The 26,624-nt window shown below is 45.5% G+C and overlaps 2 protein-coding genes across 4 annotated transcripts in view; one reads left to right on the plus strand and one right to left on the minus strand.

The window, feature by feature from the left end:
- The window catches only part of Fbxo10 (F-box protein 10), a 52,506-nt gene extending 46,318 nt beyond the window's left edge, over nt 1-6,188 (plus strand). Inside the window, exons 9-11 of the mRNA XM_047524994.1 lie at nt 461-774; nt 2,290-2,471; nt 4,333-6,188. Coding sequence (XP_047380950.1) covers nt 461-774; nt 2,290-2,471; nt 4,333-4,507 — 671 coding nt within the window. The 3' untranslated portion in view covers nt 4,508-6,188. The remainder of the gene's footprint in view (nt 1-460; nt 775-2,289; nt 2,472-4,332) is intronic.
- Nucleotides 6,189-7,735: 1,547 nt separating this feature from the next.
- On the minus strand, nt 7,736-25,177 carry Polr1e (RNA polymerase I subunit E). 3 transcript variants are annotated; one of them, XM_047524995.1, is made up of 12 exons: nt 25,026-25,177; nt 24,390-24,493; nt 22,777-22,853; nt 21,714-21,799; nt 20,109-20,167; nt 19,176-19,320; nt 16,384-16,491; nt 15,699-15,795; nt 12,147-12,280; nt 10,757-10,838; nt 9,294-9,425; nt 7,736-8,067 (listed from the first exon to the last, which is right to left on the minus strand). In XM_047524995.1, the coding sequence occupies exons 1-12, from the start codon at nt 25,099-25,101 to the stop codon at nt 7,908-7,910; spliced, it is 1,260 nt and encodes a 419-aa protein (XP_047380951.1). In that variant the 5' UTR covers nt 25,102-25,177; the 3' UTR covers nt 7,736-7,907. The 3 variants fall into 3 exon arrangements, with proteins under 3 accessions (XP_047380951.1, XP_047380953.1, XP_047380952.1); XM_047524997.1 differs by having other exon boundaries at nt 24,390-24,512; nt 25,026-25,153; XM_047524996.1 differs by having other exon boundaries at nt 24,390-24,512; nt 25,090-25,117.
- Between the last annotated feature and the right edge of the window lie 1,447 nt (nt 25,178-26,624).

Consider the following 26,624-nt stretch of genomic DNA (forward strand, 5'->3'; position numbering starts at 1 on the left):
ATGAAGGTCTTTGCCACTGTTGAGGCTGAGTTAGGAGCTGAGGGGAGATCTCGCTCTGTCAAGCATCCCGGCAAGCTGTGATGTGAGCTTGCCTGAGCTGCCTTGCCTCATGCTGTGTGCAGGAGCTTACCATCCCCCAGTCCTTTGTCTCAGACCTGTTGCTGGGCAGAGTTACTTGGGCATGCTTGGTTTGTTTACACTACCTCAACGGATAGTTCACCCATAGGCTGATTCTGTTATGCTTTAACAAGCGTGTTAACCTGATTGGATAATGTGCCTATATATGTCTTGTACAATCCTAATCTAAGTAAAATTAGATCTGTGCCTTCACAGAGCCTGGTCTCCGATGTCTGAGTGCACTAGGTAGGCATCGTACGTCCTCACCCTCAGCAGACCCCCATCTCCGAACATCTTCAGGTATCGTCAGGGCTGACCCTGCTTTCACCCCCTTTGCCTGTAGCCTCAGGACTCTATGTCCAGAGCAGCGAGGCTCTGCACGTCATCACCAATGTGATCCATGCCAACGGGGACAGAGGTATCACTGTGGCCCAGAGCAGCCAGCTCACCCGTGTGGCCAACAACAGCATTTCCTGCAACCGCCAGAGTGGGGTCAAGGTGGAGGCCCAGTGCAAGGTGGAGCTTCGGGGCAATGGTATCTATGACAACAGAGGCCACGGCATCATCACCAAGGGTGACAGCACTGTTGTCGTCGAAAATGACATCATTGGCAACCGGGGCAGTGGGCTGCAGTTGCTCCCCAGGTCTGACACTAAGGTGAGGTGCGCACGTGTGTGATGTGTGGTAGTAACACGGGGCCCAGCCGTGGGACACAGACCCAGCTCTGGCTTATGCTCTGTGCTGAGAAGCAGAACCACAAGCACTCAGCACAGCAGGGACATCATCCTTCCTGCCCATACTCGCTTGGTCTTGGAGATGTGGGTGGAGTGACATTGGAACAAAAATTCACCTACAAGAAGCCAGGAATGAACTGGGTATGGCGACACACTCCTGTAATCCCAGCAACTCAGGAGGCCGAGGTAGGAGGATCACAAGTTTGAGGTCAGTTTAGACAACTTAATTCGACCTTGTCTCAAAATAAAAAGAGCTGGGGATATTCCTCAAATCCCCAGTACCTAAAAAATAAGGCAAGCCAGGAGTGGGGGTGTCATCTCCTGGACTCACAGTGTTGGAAGCTTCCTGAGGTGTCGTGTATCTTCATGGCCTCCAGATCAAGATCTCTTTCCCTAACTGAATAATCTTGTGCAGATCCTGTTATGGAGTAGGTGCTTAAGGAGGCAAGGAGTCCTGCCTCCAGGCTTTTGCACGCACTGTTCTCTCTATACTGAGAATCTCTTTACCTCCTATGCTACCTCAACCGTGCAGCTTAGACGTCACCTTCTTCAGGAAGACTCCCTGATTCCCCCAGGCATTTGAGGGGCCCCTTTCTGGACTTATGTGGTGCTTATGCCCACCCCTACCTCACAGAGCACTATCCACAGTGCTCCACATCTGTTCCTTTACCTGTTTGTCTCTCCACAGCCTCATAAACTCTGAGTACCTTTTATGCAAAGTGATGTGCTGGGTGCAAGGGTTTCACTGTTGTGCTAAGTAAATGCAGTCCCTGGCTTTGCAGAACTATGATCCCAAAGGTGGTTCTCAGTTCTGCAGCTTCATGAGTCAGTGACTTAAGCAGAGTAAAGAATTCCTTGTCTTTGCATCTGAGGTCTGTGGGAGCAGTGGAAGGTAGGTGGGGCACACTGTTGGCCTCAGTTGAGTTGCCAGTGACCCTGGCTTGTGGCCCCACTTCCCCCTTTCCAGGCTTTTACACATTGTTCCCTCTTCCTGGATACCTCTCCTCTGCTCGGCACCAACCATCACCTCCTCCAAGAAGCTTCCCAGGTTCCCCGAGGCTGCTCTCCATACTGAGCTCCTAGGATCTGTGCTGACCTACCTAGCATGCGCACACCCTTCAGGGGTTTGTTGTTTTGCAGTGTTGGGGATGGAACCCAGGTGTCTGCTCATGCTAGGCAAGTGCTTTACCATTTAAGCTACATCCCAGCCCTTTAAAAAAAAATTTTTTTTTTTTGAGGCAAGTTCTCACTAAGTTACCAAGGCTGTCCTGGAACTTGCCACCCTCTGCCTCAGCCTCCTCAGTAGCTGGAATTACAAGCCCACACCACTATACCCAACTTTGTACCCCTCAGTCTTATAACTGATCATTCTCTTGCTTGGTTCCCCCACCAATCTGTGAGTCTCTGAAGTGTGACAAGCTCTGGCTACTTCTCTCAGGTAATAAAGAACCGGATCCATTCATTCCGAGCCTATGGCATCGCGGTGCGGGGCCGTGCCAAGGCCCTGGTTCAGGAGAACATCATCTTCCAGGGCAAGACCAACAAGACCATCTTTCAGCAGATCTCAAATAACCGAGAATGCATCATGCAAAACAACAAGTTCCTGGTCTTCAAGAAAAAGTAAGTGCCTGGGGCTGAACTAGTCTTCCAGAACCACAGCGAGGTTGCTGGGGAAGCCAGGCCATGCCCTGTGACTGCAGTGCCCTGTGCACTGCAGCCTGCCAGCTGTTGGCTCTGGTCAGGTAAAGGCCTGTGCTCAGGCTTCATGTCAGGCCTGAGCTCAGAACTTGCACCTGACTTGCTCACTGGGTGGGAAAAGCTTTGTGTGTGTGTGTGTACGTATGTGTGGTATTGGATATTTAGCCTAGGGACACTTCACCACTGAGTTTCATCCCCAGCCTGTTGTTTTGTTTTTTAATTATTTTGAGACAGGGTCTTGCTAGCTTGCTGAGGCTGACTTCAAACTTGCAATCCTCCTGCCTCAGCCACCTGACTTGCTGGGACTACAGGCATGCACCACTGTGCCCAGTGAAGGAAAAGGTTTGGTTTTTTTTTGGTCCCGAGGATTGAACCTAGGGGTCCTTAACCACTGAGCAACATCCCCAGACCTTTTTGTATTTTATTTAGAGACTGAGTTACTTAGGGCCTCTACGAGTTGCTGAGGCTGGCTTTGAACTTGCAATCTTCCTGCCTCAGCCTCCAAGTTGCTGGGATTACTGGTGTGTACACTAGGGAAAGCTTTTTAAGAGTTGGGAATATGTGGTTTGAAATCTCAGTTCTGCTAATTACTGACTGTGTGACCTTGGGAAGGTTACCTAACATTTCTAGGCCTTAGTAAAACCTAGATAATAATATCTGTTTTGTGGCACCAATTTAGGATAAAATAAGATCCGTGACCCAGATGAATATCTGAGGTGTTATATAAATGCTAGTTGCTGCTGCTGCTGTCCTTGTTTCAGTGTCTCTGGGTATCACTACTGCCTCCCACTCATCTTTCCCAAGCCTCTTTGTCTCCTTTTCCCTAACACCAAATTTCAGGCAGTCACCAGGCCCTCTCGATTCCACTGCTAAAGTGATCTATCAGGTCTCAGTGCCTCACCATGACCTATGGCCAGAGTTACCAGCACAGCTGTCCCACTTGCTTATGAATGGCCTCTGTTCTGAGTGGTCAGCACTTTGCTGTACTGGTTGTATAAATGACAGTGACAGGCCAGGTGTGGTGGCACAGGCCTGTTACCCCAGCTACACCCCAGTCTAGAACAGTCTTTTGACTGGTTCTTTCACTTAGCATAGCCCATTCACGCTCCATGGTGTTGCTTGTAAGTGGCTCGTTCCTTGTTACTGCTGAGTAGCTTCCATATATAGATGTAGAAGTTTGTCCATTCATGAGCTGAAAGGCAGGTAATTTCTAGTTTTTGGTGGTTATGGATAAAACTTCTATAAATGTTCATTATCACACAGCTAAGGGAAAAAGGACAGTGAAAGAGATCAAATGATCTCCTATCCAGACCCTTATTTAAATATGGGGCAATTGAGGCCTGTAGAGGGAACTTGCCAAAGGTTCCATGCAGAAATAGAGGCAGAGCAAGACTTAGACTGCAGGAGTTTTGTTCTTCTGTTTCCTGCCCCACCTAACTCACTAACTCAGGAGACAAGACTTACATCCAATGTTTTGTTTTGGTTTTGGTACCAGGGATTGAACCCAGGGGCACTTAACCATTGAGACACATCCCCAGCCCTCTTTTATTTTGTATTTTGAGACAGGGTCTTGCTCAGCTGCTTAGAGCCTTGATGAGTTGTTGAGGCTGGTTTTGAACTCGTGATTCTTCTGCCTCAGCCTCCCTGGTGCCTCAGCCACCATGCCCTGCTGACCTCTACCCAGATTGTAACATGGGGACCCAGTGATCTGGAACCAAAGATGAGAGTGTTCAGCAAGTGCCCTTGACCTCCGAGTTCACCGGCTTTCCTTTTGCACTTCCAGGTCCGACACGTGGCGCCTGGTGAACCCACCAGCACGGCCTCACCTGGAAAACTCTCTCAGGGGCCCCTCTGCAGCCCACAGTGGGCAGAAGGTGACAGCCATGGCGACCAGGATCTCCGCCCGTGTGGAAGGGGGCTACCACAGCAACCGCAGCATCTTCTGCACCATCCTGTAAGGAGAGATCTGCCTCAGGCTCAGGCCCTGGCAGGCAGGCGCTCAGAAGAGCTGGGCAAAGGCCCTGGGATGGAAGCAGTGCCTGAGAACACTCCACCCCTTCCCTCTTCTTTCCTGTCGTTCCCCTGGAAAACCACATCCCAGACCCCTGGAGACTACACAAGGTACCTCCAGACCCCTTCAGCTCCATAGGCCTCAGCAGGAAGGAACTTGGAAACATTTTTCAAGAAGAAACCGAAGTGGGAGGGTTTCCAGTCACCCTCGCACTTGTGGAGATTATGGAGTTGGGGAGACCCAAACAGTTCATGAAGCTTTTGGGTCAGGATTCATTCCTCTGAGTTATAGGAAACTTGTTTCACACACACCAAATCCAGACTCTTCTCAGGGAAGAGATTTAATTCTGAGGAAGGGAAGTGATTCTGGTGGGAAGGAGACAACTGCCCCAGAATTGCCCCCTTCCCTGGACTCGTCCTGCCCCTGATCCAACACAGCCTCCCAGCTGCCTCTGAGGCTACAGCTAGTTAGGTTTACTTATGGACGGTTCTCTTAGACTTGGACGTGGCCCTCCGAGGGAGAAAGGAGCTTGGGAAGCCTCTCGTGAAAGGTGGCCCTGGGATGACAAAAGGACATACTACAACAGGAGCCTGTGGCAGGTGCTAGTTAGGCTGGGCAGTGCAGGGATGCACGAAGCTCCACTGTCCTCAAGGAGCTCCCAAGCTCAGGAGGTTAGTCCCGTGCCTGCTGCAGGACACACACCTCACGTGAGCGTACCCACACAGCTGCCCTCCAGCCCAGCCTGCCTGGATGGGGTGCTGGGCCCTGCCTTGTCCACCTCCTCATGGGTGATCACCTGCCTTTACCAGCCTTGCCGTGTTCCCCACTGTGCCTTGGCTCGAGCGTTCCTCTTCCTGGCATGCCCTTCTCTGCCCCAGCCATTCCTCAAGGTTTAGCTCGGACACTGCCATCTCCACGTGCTCTCCCCTCACTCCAGGTGACAATGTTGCTCCCCTCTGAGCCCCAGTTGCCCCTCTGCTGCTCCCTCTCAGGGCACTGAGCACTTTTTGCCTTGTTTTAGAAATGTCTGGGTCCATAGCCTGTCCCACCCACTTGCCTGTGAACTCTCTAAAGATCAGGCCACATCTTATTGTGTCCCCATGTCCCAGCCCAGAGCTAGGGTCGGGGTAGTGGCCTGAGTGAGAGGAAGACCAGCTCCCAAAGGGCTTTATTGGACAGTCCTGTGAATGTATCAGGGTTCCAAAGCCAGTGGGGCTGGGTCCCCACAGCTTGAGGGGGCTGCCCAGATAGATGGCCAGCCCAACCTCAACTATCCCCTCCCACTCAGCCTCTCATGCGGGGCCTTCACCAGCCTGTTGGGGTCACTGTCCACTTTCCCAGGCTGGTTCTGTCAGGCCCCAGGTGCTGCTCTGGTGGGTGGGTTGGGAGGGGAGTAGAAGCCAGGAGCACTGGCTTCTCCCTGAGGACTTTGGACACAAAAGCGCTGGTTCCTCCCATCCCCAGCACTGTCCTTTGCACTTCTGTTTGGTGGCCCCAATGTGAGTCGCTGTACAAAATGCTGCCTTTGTTATTTTGTAAGAAATGACTTCTGTGAACCAAGAACTTGTGAAAATCTCAGTAACCAAAATAAAGTTCTATATTTTAAGAGGCACATTAGGACTCTCTCTGGTTTGGACACTTGCTGGAGTTTCAGGTCAGATGCTGGCCCAGCAGGGCCCTGGCCTTTCCACAGGAGCCAGCGCTTCCTCCACAGGAGACAAGAGAATCCCAGGATCCACTTATCAGGGCAGTTTGTTGGAAGAGCTCTATCCTTCAGGGTCTCAGTGTCCTCCTGTGTAACTTACAGGTTATTATGCCAGTCCAGCGTGCCTAAGGCTTTGTGATGATCAACAGTTACAGGTCCTCCATGTAGAACACCTGATGGTCAGCAAAGGGTGCTCAGATCCACGAACACTTCTTACCAACTTCAGTTACTCTTAAAATTTTTGTCACAGCTGGGCACCACCATCACACATGCCTGTAATCCCAGCAGCTCCAGGAGGCTGAGGCAGGAGGATCGCAAAACAGGGCTGGGGATGTGGCTTAGTGGCCGAGTTCGCCTGAGTGTAATCCCTGGTACCCAAAAAAACCAAAATCTGGGTTTTGAATAATATTAACAAAAAAAGGGTTTGTTTACCTCTGAGCAGTCCACTCCTAGCTCTGAGGAAACTTGCTTTCTTTTGGGCTACCTGATATTTCTTCAGGACAAGGTACATTTTGGGATGGTTTCACGTTTTCTTTCTTTTGAGCTTCTTTTTTTTTTTTTTGGGTGCTGGGGATTGAACCCAGGGCCTTGTGCTTACAAAGCAAGCACTCTACCGACTGAGCTATCTCCCCAACCCCTCTTTTGAGCTTCTTTATTGGGCTGCCTCCTGTAGAGTGGATTCTCACATAGACGCATGAACTTTCTTGTTTATCGCCATCATGACTGTCCTTCAGGTATGGAGACAACTGTTTTCTGTAAGCACCTGCATCACCTTCCATGATGTATGCCACCTAACCCGTAACGTGCTTCCAAGTACTCCGGCATTAAACTGCTTGCCTTCGGGGTCATTTGGGACCGTGAGGGATAGACAAGCCTCCCCACATGGTTCCTTCAGGGACCCTATTATTGTCAATAGATCTGGCAAGGCCAAACTCCAAGGTACAGATAAAAAGTGCCAGGTGGTTCATGCATGCTTTACTCCACCTGGCTGACCCCTGCACTCCATGGTGGCCTCAGCCAGACAGAAAAACTGGGATTATCAGCTCCACCTTATGACAGCAGGCTAAAAATCAGTCTGTTCTGGCAACCCACAGTTTGCTCCCGATAAAGCTGGAAGCCTCTACTTCCAGCCCTACTGTGCTGGATCCCTCCCTCCACCTTCTCTGACCCATTCAGATTTTTTTTTTTTTTAATATTTTTTAGTTGTCCATGGAGTTTTATTTATTTATATGTGGTGCTGAGAACTGAACCCAGTTCCTCACACATGTGAGGCAATCACTCTACCACTGAGCTACAGCCCAGCCCCCTTTCAGATTCTTTATAAACCTTCATCCATTAGATTTGGTTCAGGGTTTAGCCTGGTAAAATCTTTTGACTCCAACTTTCTAGATTGCACCCTCCAAATCCCCACAAAGGTGAACCAACATGAGAAATAACTGCTATTTATAATCACAGCAACACCACAGGGAGTCTGAGTCCACTCTAGCCATCACTTTATATTTCTGCCTAAGCCGGGTATGACCAGGTGCTGGCTTCATCCCTGTGCCAAAACAAGGCTTTTTTCCTCTTTTTAAAAATAAAAATGGAAGAACAGAAGCAGTGGCTATGAAGTGGCCAAAAATGCTGTCTAGAAAACACACATCTAGGTAATCTTCCTCCGTTTTGACTGGCGGTCCGAGGTCTGGGCTGGAGGCAGCGGGATGGACAGAGTGCCCAGCTTGTGATCCTCTTCCCGGTCAGCTGCCAGAGACACCTTTCTTTTAGAGATTTTCAGCCTCATAGCTTTTGCTATCTCAATCATCCTAAGGAATAAGCAGAACAAATGGAGAGAGAGCCCTCAATGTGGTTATTCAGGAAGGCTTGGCAGGAGGGAGCAGCACATTCATGCTCTAGGCTGTGAAGACAGAATCCCAAAAGTGACCAAGCCTCAAGCAGACAGACAAGATGCCCTGCCCCCCAGAGCTAAGAGATAATTTCATTTTAATGTGTTGCCATTAGAAAAGAGCCATGAGGGGATGGAAAACTAGGTCTCTAGGTCCCTATCAGTAGCTGTCTTTACCACCTATGACTAAGCTACAAAAGCAACGAGGTCCAAGCACTGCTAGAATTACGGGCTCCTAGTTCTGCTCTTTTTTATTTCTCTACCCCATTGCATGTGCCAATGCCAATTTTGGGCAGTCCTCAGAATACCTTCCATGCTCTGCTGGACAAGTGTAGACAGAGGTGTCATCACAGGCTTAGAACACCACCATCAGGAGCCTTGGATGTCAAATGCCCCTTGATTAGCAAAAAAGGATTCTGCGAAGCTCTGTTCTCTACTGTCTGACTCTCCTCTAGCAAGGCTGGAAGGAGCCTCAAAGGTCATCTCTACCCACATCTAGAGCTTAAACTGGTCCTGCCAACCAGTGTTTTCACCTTGCCTTGAGCACCTCTCCTAGAGCCCTTTTCATCAACTCTGAGGAAGCTCTGCTTGCTAAGATGAAGGTGGGTTCCCCAATACTCCCGCCCCTGGGTTCACCACTCAGAACTGTAAGAATTCCTCCACTCAGAGAATGGAGGCTGCCTGGCAATTCAGAAGCAAGATGCTAGGCAAGGCTCAGGTTTGAAGCTGTGACTCCCCTCTTGGCTGTGAGAATCTGGGAAAGTTACTACTCTGGACTGCAGATTCTTCAATAGTATTTTAGGGAAATTAATGAGGCAGTATGAGGAAGTATTTATTTTTTTATAGTTGTCAATGGACTTTTATTTTTATTTATTTATATGTGCTGCTGAGAATCAAAGCCAGTACCTCACACATGCTAGGCAAGTGCTCTACCACTGAGCCACCACCCCAGCCTGCCACGAAGGAATTTAATACTGTGCCCACAAAGGCACTCCAAATGTCTAGCTGAAAACTGTCCTCTGGTCCCAAGTTCTTTCCATATGAAATACACCCACTTTCCTTAATGTTGCTTCATGCTTCCCAATGGTACTAGACACACACCAAGGCACTCTAGAAGGAGTTTTTTATTCAAAATGTTGTGCTCACCTTTTTTCACTGAGTTTCAAGTCTCTCTGTAACAGCGTCAGGTCAATCTGGAAGTCATTTATGTGCAAGGCAAGTATGATCACATATGCGGTGATCTTTGCTTTCATAGAATTTGAAATTAAGTTCCACAAACTGCAAAATCAGTGGCAGGAAAAGAGAAACAATATTAAATTCCAAAAGCAAAATAAGAACATTAAAGCCTATTTCCTTGGCATTCAATGCCTTCCCAACCTGAGGACAGAAGGAACTGAAGCAACCTTTCTTCTTTCTTCCAAAGTGCCAGAGCCTTGCAGCAAGCAGATCAAACCCAGAGCATCCTCCCGAGCAGGAGAGAGAAAGCTGAGCCTGCACTTTCCCCAGGTGGTGTTAGAGTCTCATGCTGGTGAGGACCCTCCAAGTCTGTCCCTGCCTGCTCTGAAGGGTTGCTAGGATAATAATCTCCCCAAACTCAGTTGCTCTTGCTTCCAAGCACACTCAGGAGCAGGAAATACTACGAAAATGGCTGGAAGGAAGCCCAGGGGTGCTGCATGGACTTCCTTCCCCACAGTCCTCACAGAGGCTTGCCCTTTTCTGCAGCTCTGCCTTTTCCTGTAACACTAGTTCTGTGGGACGTCTGGAAGGGCGCCTTGAAGGAAGCGTGTGAAGTAAGTCTTTGATGCAGGGCATCCACAGCCTTTTTTTAATTTGGTACCAGGGACTGAACCCAGGGGCAATGAGCCACACCCCCCCACATTTTTTTATTGTTTTGAGACTGGGTCTTGCTAGGCTGCTGAGTCTGGCTTTGAACTTGTGACCCTTCTATCTCAGCCTCCCAGCTGCTGGGATTATAGGTTGCCACCATGCCCAGCCCCACAGCCTTTTAATATTTATAAAAGATATTCTGGGAGCTGGGGTGTGGCTCAATGGTAGAACACTCACCTGGCACATGTGAGGAATTGGGTTCAACCTCACACATGTGAAGAACTGGGTTCGATCCTGAGCATGTGAAAATAAATTTAAAAAATAAAGGAATTTAAAAAGAAAAGATATTCTGGGCACAATGGCATATGCTTGTAATCCCAGCTACTCTGAGGACTCAGGCAGGAGGATCACAGCCCGGACAACTCAGTGAGACTGTATCTCAAAATAAAAAGGGCCAGGGATGGAGCTCAGTGGCAGAGTGCTTGCCTAGCTTGTACGAAGCCCTTCAATCCCCAGCACACAGGGAAAAAAGAGAAAATATTCATGAAAAATAAAAAGTGAACTTTTCCAAAAGGGATATATATATATATACACACACACACACACACACACATATAGCATGTCCTCAATTTAACTGATACCAGAAACCCATCAAGTGGCAGTGATTTCTTAGCACTGCACCTTTATGAACATGGAATTGAACCCGAGCACCCACTCCTCACTCCCACACCCTACCTACTTTCTCCTTCACAGGTAAAAACCCCAAAATCAACTCTCCTGACCTGCCATTGTTGTAAGTCAAGCAGGTGAAGTGCTTCAGCAGTTTGGTATTGATGATGTGGGGGATTCCAGGTCCTAGGGAACCTATAACACAAAGTTGCATTTGATCATTTTCGTGAAAAATACATAGGCCATGCCTCATTTATGAGCTGGGAGAAGAGGGGAATAGCAGGGCCACTGTGATGGCTAGAAAGAACCACAAGGTAAGAAAAGCAGGAGCCCAAGTTCAGAACAGGTGCTTTAAAAGAAAATATGAGCCAGGCACAGCATGCACACCTGTAATCCCAGCAACTTGGGAGGCTGAGACAGGAGGATCCCAAATTCAAGGTCAGTCTCAGCAGCTTACTGAGACTCTGTCTCAAAATAAAATAAAAAGGACTGAGGATGTAGCTCAGTGGTAAAGCACCCCTGAGTTCAATCCCCAGTACAAAAATAAAAACAAATGCTCAGATGTGCTCCAGCCTGATGATCAAATAAACACAAGAGATGTGTATGATGGAGTCACGACAAGACAGATCAATCACTCCAATGAGGCCTCAGGATGCAGAATAAATAAGACATTAGAAAGCATAATAGAGAGCTGGGGTTGTAGCTCAGTGGTAGAGCGCTTGCCTAGCACAGGTGAGGCACTGGGTTCAATCCTCAGCACACATAAAAACAAACAAATAAAAAAAGGTTAAATTCTACAGAAGAAAGAAAGAAAGGAGAGGGAGAGAGAGAGAGAGAGAGAGAGAGAGAGAGAGAGAGAGAGAGGGAGAGGGAGAGAGAGAGAGAGAGAGAGAGAACAAAATAGATTATGAAGAAAGGAAAGAAGAGAGATTAGAATAAGAACTAAACAAATACTGAAAACAGACCCTGGGGTGCTCAGTCACAGTGACAGTGATGGACTAAGCCTATGTGGAAAACCACTAGTGTCTCCATCAGCATTTCCAACACTGCCACATATGGTTCTAGCTACAGGTAACACTGGGGTTACTGTTAGAAAACTGACTCTCTCCTTTCCTACTTCAAATAAACAAACATAATACAAACCTCACAAGCAAAGCCAACTTTCTTCTCCCCTCTGGTCTAATAGTGCCTTAAAATGTTCAATCAGTTTGACTGGATACTGTGCTTTGCATAATGCAGAACAGTGAATGTTAGCCCTGGAAGGCCCCCAAGCAATCATGGAATCCAACCTGTCCCACCTCCAGAAGAGGAGATCCAGAGAGAAGAGCAAGGCCGCGAGTCCTCCAACGTGCCAGCGACACAAGGAATGGCACTGTTGCAGTTAAAAAGTAAGACTAGGACACACGTGTATTTTCTTCCCTTTTAGAACTGGCCTGAGAATTACAGACAAATAATGGACGGACTGGAAATAACTAAAATAAAATGTCTATCATGGCCGCTTACTTTTCCGCTTTATCACTTTCTGGGCTCGAAATTTGATGAGGGTGTCTAGAAACCATATGCATCGGGCCTGGCGATCTCGGCTCTCCTCATTTGATGGCAAAGACTTCAAGGCTTCTATGACAGTGGAACAGTGGCTAAAACGGAGAGAAAGGGAAGAATGTGTCAGGGTAAGACAGACTCTGTCAGGAACCACCCCTCACTATGAGAACAGAGACACCTCTCCCCACCACTCAACAGCTGAAGACCTACCATACTCAAATCCTCATAGCAGGAAGGTCGTGGTTAAGTGTGGGGTGGGTAGAACTGTAAAGGGCCAGATAGCGAACATTAGGCTTTGTGGGCCATTGGTCTCTGTTCCAACTACTCAACTCCATGTCATAGTGCATAAGCAGCCAGAAATAATACTTAGGAGAGTAAACCGGGCTGCGTTGCAATAAAACATTAACTCACACTTTTACTTATTCACAGGCAGCAGGTCAGACTTGGCATGGGCCAGTTTACTGATCTCTCTGTGTTAATAGTTAGGAGCATAAGTTCTGCCATCAGACTGCCTGGGTTTCAGTTCCCTCTCTGACATTTGCTCAGGTAAGTTCCTTTACATCTCTATGTCCTGGCTTCTTCATCTAAACCCTGAAGCCAATGATAGCATCTGCCTCCCAAGGGACTCTTTCTGTGTTAAAAGACACTGCAAGCTGGGCACAGTTGTGCATGCCTGGAATTCCAGTGACTCAGAAGGCTGAGGCAGGAGAATTGCAAGTTCAAAGCCAGTTTCAGCAACTTAGCGAGGCCCTGTCTCAAAATAAAAAGTAAAAAGGGCTGGGGAGCAGTTCAGTAGTAAAGTGCCCCTGCATTCAATTCCCAATACCAAAAAAAAAAAAAAAAAAAAGACACTGCTAGCCAGGCATGGTGGCATATATCTATAATCCCAGCAACTCGGGAGGTTGATGCAGAGAATCATAGATTCAGGGTTAGTCTGGGCAACTTAGTGAGACCCTGTCTCAAAATTTAAAACACAAAAAGGGCTGAGACACTGTGCCAAACAGAAGAAAAAATAAGCCCAGATCTTCATTATGTCGGCTTAGGACCTTTCTGAAAGACTCCTAAAGCACAACAAGTAAAATTAAGAAACAATAAATGGGATGGATTCAAACTAAAAAGCTTCTTTTCAGCAAAGGAAACAATCAGTAATGTGAAGAGAGAGCCTACAGATTGGGAAAAAAATCTTTCCCACATGCACCTCAGATAGAATGCTAATCTCCAAGATGTATAAAGAACTCAAAAAACTCAAAAAACTTCACACCAAAAAAACAAATAACCCAGTCAATAATAAGGAACTGAGCAGACACTTCACAGAAGATGAAATACAATCTATCAACAAATATGAAAAAACTGTTCATCATCTCTTGCAATTAGAGAAATGCAAATCAAAAGTACTCTAAGATTTCATCTCACTCCAGTCAGAATGGCAATTATCAAGATACAAGCAATAATAGGTGTTGGTGAGGATGTGGGGGAAAAAGATACACTCATATATTGTTGGTGGGACTGCACATTGGTGCAACCACTATGGAAAGCAGTATGAAGGCTCCTCAGAAAACTTGCAATAGAACCACTATTTGACCCAGCTAGCCCACTCCTCAGTTTATACCCAAAGGACTTAAAATCAACATACTACAGTGACACAGCCACATCAATTTTTATAGCAGCTCAATTCACAATAGCTAAACTATGGAACCAACCTAGATGCCCTTCAACAGATAAATGGATTAAGAAAATGTGGTACATATACACAATGGAATATTACTCAGCCTTAAAGAAGAATGTTAGGCATTTGCAGGTAAATGGATGGAGTTGGAGAATATCATGCTAAGTAAAGTAAGCCAATCCCAAAAAAACAAAGGCTGATGTTTTCCCTGATAAATGGATGCTGATCCATAGTGGGAGGTGGGCAGGAAAGAATGAAGGAACTTTGGATTATGCAGTGAGGGGAGGGGTGAGACAATAGGGATGGGAAGGGGAAAAATAAAAAGCAAGGTCCATGGAATCCTCTTGGTCTTAGCTTCTCTTTCTTGAGGATAAGGATGTTGTATCTTTCACATGGGAATTTCATCTGCTTTTAAGAAACACTGGGAAGATCAGAGTGATTATCTTGCATCTGCTCTATTTCAAGTGCCTTTAATTAAATAATCAACGTCCTAGAATAACATATACATATACTTCACAGGTAATGTGTGTTAAGTAGCTTGATTTAGCCCTTCCACAATGTACACATAAATCAAAACATGTTGCATTCCATAAATATATATGTACATATATAAATGTGTGTGTGTATATTATATATTGCTGATTAAAAATAAAATAAATTTTTTTTAAAAAAAGGGCTGGGACATAACTTAGTAGTACCCTCCCCTGCCCTCCAAAAAATTCAGAGATTATTTCCTCCTCTCTCCCCTTTGACATTAGTTTTTTTTTTTTTTTTTTTAAATGATGATGGTGAGATTTTTTTTGCTTCTGAGTTTTTTCTTTTAATAATGTCATTTGGAAAAAATAAGTTGTTAAAAAGTTTTCAACCCCTAGATTGGGTCTCCCAATTTTTATTTTGAAAATTTACTGGTCAGTGAAATCCAAAGCCTTGGAAAATGCTTTTGTGTGTGTGTGTGGGGGGGGAGCCACTACAAAGATACATTTCTAGAAAGAGCTTATTACTGCTTCTTAGTTGTCTTAACATGATCATGATTTGGGTAGGCACAGGAACAAGCTCTGGGTGGAGAGTCTGAGACCTGGGTCCCTGAGCCCTGCCCTATCTTACTGTGTGCTCTTACTGTCCAAGCTGTTACATGGAGACCTTGAAGAGCTCTTTTTATCTCTGAGTCCAGGATCCTGATGGTGGTAGAAGAGTACATAAAAATAATAGTTAACATGGATCGCACTCTGGCTTTGTGTCAGGCACTTTTCTAGGGACTTTATTTGCAGTGTTTTATTTTTGTGGCACCAGGGATTGAACCCAGGGGACACTCGACCACTGAGCCACACCCCCAGCCCCATTTTGTATTTTATTTAGAGAGTTTCTTAGCACCTCACTTTTTTTGAGGCTGCTTTGAACTTGCGATCCTCCTGCCTCAGTCTCTGAAGACACAGGGATTACAGGTGTGTGTCACCACGCCTGGCTTCTAAATTAAAGTACACAAACTGACCTTTAGAAAAGTTTGCCTAGCATACTGTCACAGAGAAGCCATCCCTTCAGCCAGCACCCATTCCCAGGCTGCCATTTGGGTGCTGCCAATGACAATCAGCATCAGCATGACACCTGGGGACAAGGACTAGCTCTGGGTCCAGCCCTAGACTATAGTTCGCACCCTGTGCCCAGCTGAGGTGCCAACTCCTCCCTTGAATCCACCTAGAGCTCCTACAGGCCCAGGGTTCTAGAAAACCCAGGATCATTCGTGTTCGAGGGCTGAGCAGACACCTTCTCACTGACTGGCACCCCAGGGTCCTGCTTCACATTTGACTCTGGATCCCAAAATCAATGCCCACCCGCCTGAGTGAGAGTACCTGTTCTCTTCCATCATCTTCAGTATTTCTTCTGATGTGACCTTTCTGAAAGCTTCAGATGGGCTCTTAAGAGCATCGTACTCTGCAGGGGAAAGAACTAGTTGCAGGTCAAGAACATAATCTGACCAAAATGGAAACATTCGACCAGAAAGATCATCTCATAGAGGCTTCATTTCACAGATGGGAAAAAGGCTCACACAGAAGAGCAGGGCGGAGCTTACGGACCCTGTTCTCAGACTCCAGCCCAGGGCTCATTTCCTGCCTGGGCTTCTTGGTCTTCTCTTCCCTATCACAATGCCACTGCCAGCATTCCCATCTAACCAGACCCAACAAGCAGTGAAATTCTACACTCCAATCCTTCTTTTTACAAAATTGGCCTGCCCTAGACTTTGGACATTGGCCAACTGAGAGTCTTATTTTGACTACTTGTGGAGAGTGACCTCCGTGGGTTGAGGTGTGAGCCTTTGGCATGTTGCTTAGGAATGGGTTTGAATCCCAGGGGCGGCTCCCTCAGCTGGGGAGGAAGCCTAGCCGACTGCCCGACAACAGCACTGGTGCAGGGCAAAGGGACAGTGCCTCTGTGAAGGTCACAGGACCACAGACCTTCAGAGAGCCTGGCTGTGCCAGTGTGTGCAAATATCACAACTTATAAAATAAGGCAGCTTTTCTATCACAAGAAGGATACTATCTTCAAATTTATACACATCTTCAGGCTTGGCTGCATCAGCATAGCAGGGAGGAAGGTAAAGGGAGTCATCTTGCAAGTCATCCTGGATGGCATCACTGACCAGAGCTTTTCAGTAAAGAGAAAATTGGTGTTAGTATCACCCTGTTTGGCTTCCGGTCCCCAACACTTTTTGCAATCTGTGCAGTTAAGATCATAAATGGTCCAGAAACCCCGAATCTAAATGCTTTTGCCAAGGTGCCCTGAACTGCCCATCAGGCTACTAGGCACAGGACAGGGAAATACAGCACAGTTTCCTTCAAGTAACTTGCAACAGAACTGGGAAAGACAGGCATGATCATGAGCATTTGTAACACAATACAAGAGAAACTGAAAGTGAAAGACAAAGCTGGAAATGCAGGTCAGTGGTAGAGCTGGTATGTATGAAGTCCTGGGTTTGATCCCCAGCACCCCCAATATAAAACAATTTAAAAGTGAGAGATATTCAAAGTAGTCTTTAGTAGCTTAACTTCCAAAACATTTCACTACACATTTTGAGTGAAAATAAAAAGTCAGAATATAGGCAGTAATAGAGAAGAAAACAGAAGTTTTCATATTAGTCTGGCAGACCAATGTTGGAAATATGGTTTAATTATTTTTCTTTTTAAATGTCTTTTAATACTTGAGAGTAAATTTAACAAAATCATTTATTTATTTATTTATTTATTTATTTATTTATTTATTATTTTTTTGGTACCAGGAATTGAACCCAGGGGTTCTTAACCAACACACCACAACCTGGCTCCTTTTATTTTGAGACAGGGTCTTGCTAAGTTGCTTAGAGCCTTACTAAATTGATAAAGCTGGCCTCAAACTTGCAATCCTCCAGCCTTAGCCTCCAGAGTTTCTGGATTACAGGTGTGCACTAACACACCTAGCTAAACTGTGTCTTCAAATAAATGTTGAAACCTACGTCCTAGAAAGGAAAACACAACATTGTAAAGATGTTGACTCTTTCTTATTAATCCCAACTGGATTTCAGATGGAGCTTGAAAATAATTCTTAAGATCCTTGGAAAAGAAGAGGAGATAGGGTATAGAAAAGGGTTTGTAGATTCAAGAGGTAAGTAGGGCATATGCAGAGGTGATATAGGATGTGTTTGTAAGAGGGGAGAACAAAAAACAGTAATAAAAAAATACAAGTAAAAGAGTTAAAGGAAAGCGAGAGAGAGCAGTAGAGTTTGGCTGTAGGCAAGAAAAAAAGAGAGAAGTAGAAACGGAGGAAAACGGAGTTGGGAAAGATAATCCAAAGTCAACCCAACATATACTAATCAAAGACCCAACCTTCCAAAAAAAAAAAAAAAGAGCGAGCATGAGAAAAAAAAAGCTATCTTGGGCTGGGGATATAGCTCAGTTGGTAGAGTGCTTGCCTTGCAAGCACAAGGCCCTGGGTTCAATCCTCAGCACTGCCAAAAAAAAAAAAAAAAGCTACCTTAAGGAAATGCTGAAAGCTAAAAAAACAAGAGAAACAAATATATATGTATACGAATGCATAAATGTCCATCATCTGTCAATCAGTACACATTCAAAAACAAATCAAAACTTAACAAAAGCAAAACAGCAAAATAGCCAATGAGAGTTTTTTGCCTGCTGTCTGTGCCAAACTGCCTTTTCATTTTTCAGCTTCCCTTCTCTGCTGAATGGATGGTGTGGGGAGCTATGGAAGATGCTGGCAGCTTGACTTCCTAGGTGGTGTCTTTAGGTGCTGTGTGATGAGTAGCTGCAAGTGAAGCTCCCAGGGACAGGGATTTGGTCTGTTATTACCCCAGGTATTTTTTATAAGGGGAGTTTTCGGGCATTAATGAATCAACGAGTACACAACCAGGGTAATTCCGCATCTTGTACAACCACAAGAATAGGATCCTAATTAGAGTAAGTTATACTTGATGTATGTATGATCTACCAAAATACATTCTGTCAGCTATATCTAAAAAGAACAACAACAAAAAGATATAGAATGGATGAAGCAAGGAATCTCAAACATTTTGGCTTCCCTTAGGAAATAAAACATTGTAAAGTTATGTAAAAGATTAAAAAAAAAATATCAGACAGCAAATACATGTTTGAAAAATAAAAATGAAGAAGGATGAATTTGCCCTCTGAGACAAGAAACCAATGAGAAGTCTACTAAGATTAAAAAATAAAAAAATTTAAAAAAGCCTTATGCTGCTACAGGAATAGCTTGTCAGAACAGAGAACAGAACACAACTAAGTGTCTATCTTACATGCAATAAAATGGTAAAGATGACCTTTTTAAATTACCCAAGGATGGAGTTGGGAGACAAATGGCTAACCACTTAAGAAATATAAAATAAAAATCTATGCCATATGCCAAAAACAACAAATAAATTGTAGAAGTACTAAAAAGTACATAGGGAAATACTTCTGAAGTTACTAAATATGGAAAGATCTTCTTAAAATTTCTAGAATTCCAGTCTTACTAAACTTTCTCTGATGTTCTGATCAGCCTTATTAACCAAAGCTCCTTAGACTCAAAAAGGAAGCTTTCTCCTTTCTCTGTGCCCTGCAGACTCAATGCTGCACCCAGAAGGGACATACCCACCTCCTCCACCTGATTGTTACAGGGCAGCAACATGTGGATGTTTCTTGCTGCTTTCAGAATCTGTCCCTCAGCAAGCAGCAGGAAAGAATGTAGCCTCAACTCCTACTACTCCTAACTGTAAGGCAGGTAGAAGATCTCAAAAGAAAGCTGTCTTTATGGGCAAATTCTTAACCCAAGTTCCAGCTGCTTACCAGCCACACCCTTTGTATCAATGATACTCTCTGCGGCTTTAGATACTGCAAGATTCAATGATTCACTGCCAACTTTGTTCATTCTCCTGGAGTTTAACGCTCGTTTCTGTTTGGTGGTACCAAAGGCTTCAATGCAAGAATCCATCTGTGCAGGAAACAAACCTGGTTACTGGGGACAGGGTAGTGGGCACTGCTTTGCCAATCTGTGTGACAACAAAGGAACTCTAGGCTCCTGCGCCATCAACACCTCACCTGTAAGTCAGGCTCTCATTCCTATCATATCTATCTACCTCACAGGACTACTGCACAATGAAGTGACAATGCCAGATTTGACACACTTCATAAAGTATAAAGGCTATTTACAAATCAATAGCTTTTCCATCAGTAAAACGAAATGACTAAAATTAGGGTTGGTAAGTCTGTGGTATACAGCTTACCATCCTCCCATCCCATATCTACAACACACATTGCTAATTTTCTTCACTCTTTCCTCTGAGCCATAGTAGCTATACACCCCCACCTCAGTATAATTTTCCAGGCAGCACTGAAGAGTCAATCAATTTGCTTTCTTGAGGTGAAATGACTTTTATAGGAACCTTCTACAGTGAAAACTGCTCTCTAATTTTTTTTTTAACACGAAGGTTTCCAGGTACAATCAAAACTTTCTGAAACTTGAACCAAATCCTAAAAACAAGTGTTTTAGGGTGTTGGGGATACCAGAGCACAGGTTCCAAACACTGGCTCAGAGCTGCATTCAGTTGCCCCAGACAGGGGCAGGCCTCTGTGAGTAGCAACTCTCCTGAGAACCACAGACTGAATGAGCTGGGAGCAGTCGGGGAGAACAGAGTTCAACAAGCTCATTGTACTGATGGACAAACACAGGCCTACAAGGAACTTCATTAAGCCCCCACATCTTGATTCTGTCACACTCACCTTATCTCTGAAAGTTTTGTTCTGACTCTCCAGTGTGAGTTGACTCTCAACTGATTCATCTGTAGAAACATAAAATACAAGAGAGGGGGTCTTGCTATATTATCCAGGCTGCTCTTGAACTGGGCTCAAGTGATCTTCCTGCCTCCCAGGTAGTAAGGACTACAGGCTCATGCCACCAGGCCCAGCTCTGTTAGGCCTACAGATATTAAATGTTCAGTATTTATTTGTTTAATAATTAATCTAAGTAAAACAGATTTCTTGGGCTGGGTATATAGCTCAGTGATAGAGCACTTGCCTAGTGTGCACAAGGCCCAAGGCCCAGAGTTCAATCACCAGCACCACAGGGGGGGAAAAAAACAGCAAATTTCCTTATTACAGGACTTTCCTAAACCTAATGTGAATGTATTCTGTGAATGTTTAATATTCAGCTTCAGCATGCAGCTAAGAGAATTGGAGATTAGGGAGTGAAAGCAAGGACTCATCTGGTCTAAACTCTTCATTTTATAAATAAGGAAAATGAAATGACTTGCCCCAGATTAGTTCACCAGGCAGGCAGACATAAGTTAGAACCAAGTCCTCAACTCCTTCAATAGTTTTCTCTCCTGGTGAAAGACCTAATAGCAGGCATAAACATGGAGGCATGTATTTCTTATATGATGTTCTCTAACCATCCATAGAGTACTCGCCTAAGGAGCAGGATAATCTAGTGAACAAGAGCACAAGCCCTGGAGTGGCCTCGCCTGAGTTATATCAGCAATGCATTCCAGCCAGTCATGCCAACTATGCCACACTCATCACTGGTAAAAAGGAATAACAGGACCTATGAAGTGACAGCACACTGAAGGTGTTCAGAACAGTGACAAGCATTCCGTAAGGAACCAATAGTAAGGCTGTATGTGTATGTGCCAGTTAGAACAAACCAATACTAATAAACATTTTAAATAAACACAAAAATGTGTTCAATTAACAATAAACAATCTTCTATGCCTCCCTGGAATTTGGAAGAACATTTGGTGGTGCTGGGGATTGAACCCAGGGTCTTTTTCATGTTAGGCAAGCACTCTTACCAACTGAGCTATATCCCCAGCCTAGAAGAACACTTGAGGATGATTTAAATGTAGTTATATTTATTTAAAAAGCAGAGAATTCTTAATTTTGAGCCTGAAGATCCACAGGAATTTACAGATGGGTGTCAAGACACAATAGTCCTTTAAAATTATATGTAAAATTTCAAATCTATACACTGGAGTGGGGGTACTAGGGATTAAACCCAGAGGTGCTGAGCCTCATCCCCAGTCTTTTTTTAATTTTGAGAAATGGTCTTGCTAAGTTTACTAGCATCACTAAGATCCTAAATCTCAAGTTTTGAGATTTAAGAAACAGTAGCCCCTTGAATCTGACACTATAATTTATCATTTCAGATGATCTCACTCTACCCCTGAGCTCCTCTACAAGGTAGAGAAGCAATGTAGTTTCTTCCTCTGGATTAAGGGTAAAAAAAACCTGCCCAAATTAAGACAGTATAGACATTTTTCATCAAATGAAACTCATCCAGCAAAGCCAAACTATGCAGCATTACTGTGAGTTTTCAAGCCAGGAACCTACCTGAAAACAGGGGTTGCATGTTGAACAATTCAGCATCATATACTTCCATTTGACCAGAGGTCTTGTTCAAAATTCCTACAAAGTGCCTGAATAAAGAAAAATAATACTACAATGCATTATTCAAAAGGTATTTATACAACTTCCTTTCTCCTGTTTAAAAGCTCTCAATCTTTTTTTCTGCCTCAACACACCTGAGGAATGCAACCACTTGCTCACGAGCAACAAAAATCCACTACAGCAATAATTGTCTGCAGGGAGAGCAAAAAGAAGGGGGTGGGAAGGGGAGGAGGGGGACATGAGGTAGCTCTGGGGGAAAAAAAAAATCACATCTGGACTCACTACTGTAATGGGAAACCCTTCTGAAATATAAGAAACTATAATTACACTAGAATTTACTGTGCACATAAATTTTATGGTGGAAAATAAAGTAAAAGCTTGTTAATTATGGGGAGAACAATCTGAAACAGGGCATCTCTGTAAATGAATGATGTGGTATTAAGTTTTAAGCGGGGATAAATTCAACTGTTTTCTATCAGGGCAAGGTCCAGTGGGGACTCTGACAGGGACCTGTTTGTGGTTCACTATTGGTACAATCATAGGGACCCTTCCTGTATCATGCCAGCCCCAGAGAGTTCAGGGTGGGCAATCTTCAATGTATAGAGAAGATCAGGGATCAGAGAAGCACTGAGCTGCATAGAAACCTGGGCCCTGGGCTCATCTTTCCCAGCCCAGAGCCTTCAATACAAACAAATTATTTTCTTGTACTTGGTCCCATGGCAAACCTTAGACAAGCTTTAACCTACAGACCACATTCCAAATTTGTGAAGAGTGTTACCTTTTGGAATAAGACAGTTACAAATAAGTAGCATTACAAATAAATGGGGTCTTTGGGAAATTCAACAAATACAAGTCATCTTTTCCTTTCCAGGAATGTTCTCAAGTCTAGAAACACAGGGACTTGGTACACTTGCCTAGATTTCCCCACTGCCCCTAAAATAGAGATGGAAAACAGTACCACCACCCTCCCCATCACCCTTCCTGCTGCACCCTTCCCCACCATTACCTGCACAGAGTGTTGCATTTAAGGGCTCCTGTCCCAAAATTGTTTCCGACATAGGAAAGTCTATCTGTTTCGGCTGCCTAAAATACACAGGGAGAGGAACTCCATTTACAACCAATGATGAAAGGTATTAAGTACTGTCTCTTTTCTGAATTTGGAGAAGTTTCAGAATGAAAGATTATAGTGGGTTAGTATTAGGAGATAATTCAGTCCCATTATCTCTACGGCAATCTGGGCTACCCCTGAAGGAAAGGCAAGAGGGCCTTAGACAGTGTTGGTTTCCAACTGTAACAGTGGTCCACTTCACCTTTTGAATGTAGTTCTGAGGCTTATTTTTAAAAAGGACAAGCTTTTCTTTTTCTCTTCTCCCACTCCCCCTCCCTAACCGAGGGCAAGGAACAAGATAACCCCAGCTATCTGTGCTCCACAGGAAGGAGATATCTGCCAGAGGATCTAGGAAGTACCTGCCAAATTAACAAGTGAATGTTAACACACCATCAGGGTGCCCTGAGACCCCACTAGTCAGGGCGCACCTGGAATGTGGCCTTTGAAGAGCTCCTTTAAAATCTCCCTGTTCCTCCTGATGGGCAGAATCAGAGTCTCTGGGACAGTCCCCTGTGCTTCTCCTTTGCTAGCAAAGCAATAAAACTTCTTTTCCTTTTTCTCAAACCCCTGTTCTCATTATTGAATTGGCATCAGGGACAAAGACTGAGCTTTTGGTTACACAACTGGTTTGAAAATTCTTGGGGGTCTTGCACCACAGGACTTAACAGAGAGGTCCTGGACTCCCAGCACTTACAGGTATGTGAAAAAGTGATTCTGCAGGCAATTTCCTTGGCCCAAAGTCCAAACCATTCTTGGATCTTCTTTACCCACCTCTTCTGTGACTGCTCTTCATATACCCTCAGTACCAGTGCAAATGGCCAATTCATTCCCCAGTCACAGCCAAGCTTTCCTGCTTCCCTGTATTTGTCCCTACTACCCTCTTCATTTGGAAAACCAAACCTTGGATATCAAACTTTCCCCTATCTTTCAGAGCTCAGCTTTAATGCACTCTCCCAGGAAGGCATTCTGATAAGCAGATCTCTCGTCCTACCGAGTTTACTCTGTCCTGCACTCTCCCCACCTCAGATCCTGAACTTTATCTACTGTATGAGTATCACTCATGGACAGTTCTCACCTCTCTAGAGCAGAAGTTCTCAACCCAGTGCTACCAACCTTTGGTGGGTGGAGGTCAGAGAAGCTACTAAATGTCCTGCAAGGTGCACAACTGCCACTCATAACAAAGAATCATCGGGCTCAAAACACAAATGAATGAAAAGTTAACACTTCAAAAATCCTTAACCAGGATGGTAGCCATCCCCACACCCCAAGCTGCTAGGGCTCAGAGGAATTCTCTTTTTTTTTTTTTTTTTTTCGGTGCTGGGGATTGAACCCAGGGCCTTGTACTTGCAAGGCAAGTACTTTACCAACTGAGCTGTATCCCCAGCCCGGAATTCTTTAAAGGTCCATTTGCTACTCTCGTTATTCTCCCTTCCTACCCTCCCACATCTGTCCAAACCTAAGGGGACTCCCGAGGCCTGCAGAGTGAAAGCAACCGCAACTGCAGCACTTACTAGGATCCGCTGTTTCCTCTTCCTGGGATTTGTGGAGTCGTTGCTGTTGTACAAGGTAAAGCGCATGTTGCCTGGATTCTGCAGCTTCCCATTGGAGAATTGGACTGTAAGAATGCAGTCCAACTATGAGATGAGAGCAAAAGGACCCACGGTGTAATGGGGAAGAACCGGAGTATCACTGAGAGCGACTGATAGAATGGGGAAGGCAAGGAAGCTCAGGTCCTGACCTAAAAGGGGACTGAAAGAAGTCCTGGTCCAGCTGGGAAGAGGGGATAGTGGGGGCGGGGCTTACAAAGGCGAGGCTGTGATTAGGGCAAAGAGGCTGACAAAGAGGCCTGATCCGGACCTAAAAAGACAGAGGGAGTCTGCTCAATGGAGAGAAGCAGATGGGGCAGGTGGGAGACTTGGTAAGGGGATGACAGGGTCCCAATACAGTCCTGAGAAAAGGTATGTCCTCGTGCAGCTGGCAGGTAGTGACAGAAGAATGATGGGATGATCGTGGAGCCCTGTGTCAACGCCACGTAGAGGTGGGGCCTGGCTCAGCTGGGGAGGGAACTGAACCCAGGGCGGGAGGACTACCGAGGCACCCAGAAGGAGAGGGTTACGGGGAACTCTGCTCCGGCTCCCGGTCTTTACCCAGTACAGCTCTCTGACTCTCGTCCGGCTCCCCACAATACAGCCACCTCGCACTCGGCAGTACCTCTGCCGCCATCTCGCCGGTCCCGCAGTCAGACCCAAACGAAGAGAAAGCAGCTACAAACGCTCTGGGTAACACGCGAGAACTCAACGAGCGCAGCGCGGCGGAAGAGGCGTGGCCTCTACAGGCCCCACCCCGAGTACGTGAGCCCCCGTGGCTCCGCCCCTGGGCGCTGGGCACGTCGGCCCCACCCGCCCGTGGCCCCACCCACTCCGGCGCCGAGGTGTGATCTCTGTCCACACGGTGCCACACCTATTCCTTGAAGGGTTTTGGAGGCACACGGCACGTGATTGCCTCTGTGCTCTCTCTGCCTTCACCGTTTGGGTTTGGTGGGACTAAATCCCCAATTGCTGAAAACCCTGTAGCTTCAGCCTGACTGTGGTCTGGGACTTTCTCTGTTTAGCAAGAGAAGGATGGGCCATGGGAAGAGGCCCAGCAAGCTCAGAGCATTTGGGCAGAGGTTTCTAGAGTGGGTTAGAACCTGGGTGGGGGGCGGGGTTGAGGGATGAGGCGGGGGTGTCTAAACGATGTACATGTCTGTTTGTTCCTGCGGATTCAACAACCCTTTTCCTTCATGGGAATTATTAAGAGTAGGAGAGGGCAAAAGCAGGGCTTTTGTGCACGAACCCCAAGGGCCCGCAATGTTCTAGGTTGACTCATTGTTCTCAAAATACTACCTCTCTAGACCGCCTCACCCCACCTCATCACCCAGGATCTTCTGAATAACCTTGACACCTGCGTGCTCCTTTGCCTGAGCACTTGTTACATTTTTCCAATTTCCCAATTTCAGACTTATAGAAACGTTGCAAAACCAAGAGAGATGGTGAACCATATCATCCAATAATCCCAGCTATTCCAGAGACTGAGGCAAGAGGATCACAAATTCAAGGCAAACCTCCACAACTTAGACCTTATCTCAAAATAAAAAATGAAAAGAGCTAGGGATGTAGCTTAGTGGTAGGATGCCACTGGGTTCAGTCCCCAGTATCTTCTTCCTCTAAAAAAGAAAAGAAATATTGCAAGTGCAGTGCAAAGAACTATTTGTTTTGAGCCATTTAGAGTAAATTGTCAACCTACTATCCCATTCACCCCTAAAGACTATAGCTATTTCCTATGGACAAGGACAGCTATAGTTTGAATCTGGAATGTCCCACGTGTTAGGGTTTGTTTCCCAGTGATGCTATTGGAAGGTGGTGGGCCCAGTGGGAGGGCTTAAGTTATTGAAAGACTGTTCCCAAAGGAAATAGTGGAATCCCCCACCCCTTCCTTGCTTTCTGTACCTAGCCATGAGGTAAGTGGCTTTGCTACCATGATGTGCTGCTTCCCCAGACCTGGAAGCAACTGGGCCATAGACTGAAAATACTAAACCCATGAACCCAAATAAGCCTTTCCTTTTTACAAGTTGAATATTTCGGGTATTTTGATACAGCAGTTGAAAGTTAACACAAGGATCTTTCCTAAGTCACAATACAACCAAAAGAATCAGAATATTAACATCAATACATTATTATCATATAAACCTCACACCCCATTTCTTT

The sequence above is a fragment of the Sciurus carolinensis genome, chromosome 14 (genome assembly GCF_902686445.1).
Source record: "Sciurus carolinensis chromosome 14, mSciCar1.2, whole genome shotgun sequence".
NCBI classification, from domain to species: Eukaryota; Metazoa; Chordata; class Mammalia; order Rodentia; family Sciuridae; genus Sciurus; species Sciurus carolinensis.

Bases quoted from the DNA above. Each gene is read 5' to 3' on its own strand.
- Polr1e (XM_047524995.1), bottom strand. From the start codon at position 25,101: ATGGCGGCAGAGGTACTGCCGAGTGCGAGGTGGCTGTATTGTGGGGAG. The intron at 19,321-20,108 runs GTGAGTGTGACA...TTTCCTGCACAG, and splicing joins ACAAAACTTTCAGAGATAAG to ATGGATTCTTGCATTGAAGC. The intron at 10,839-12,146 runs GTAAGCGGCCAT...TTTGTGTTATAG, and splicing joins GAAAGTGATAAAGCGGAAAA to GTTCCCTAGGACCTGGAATC.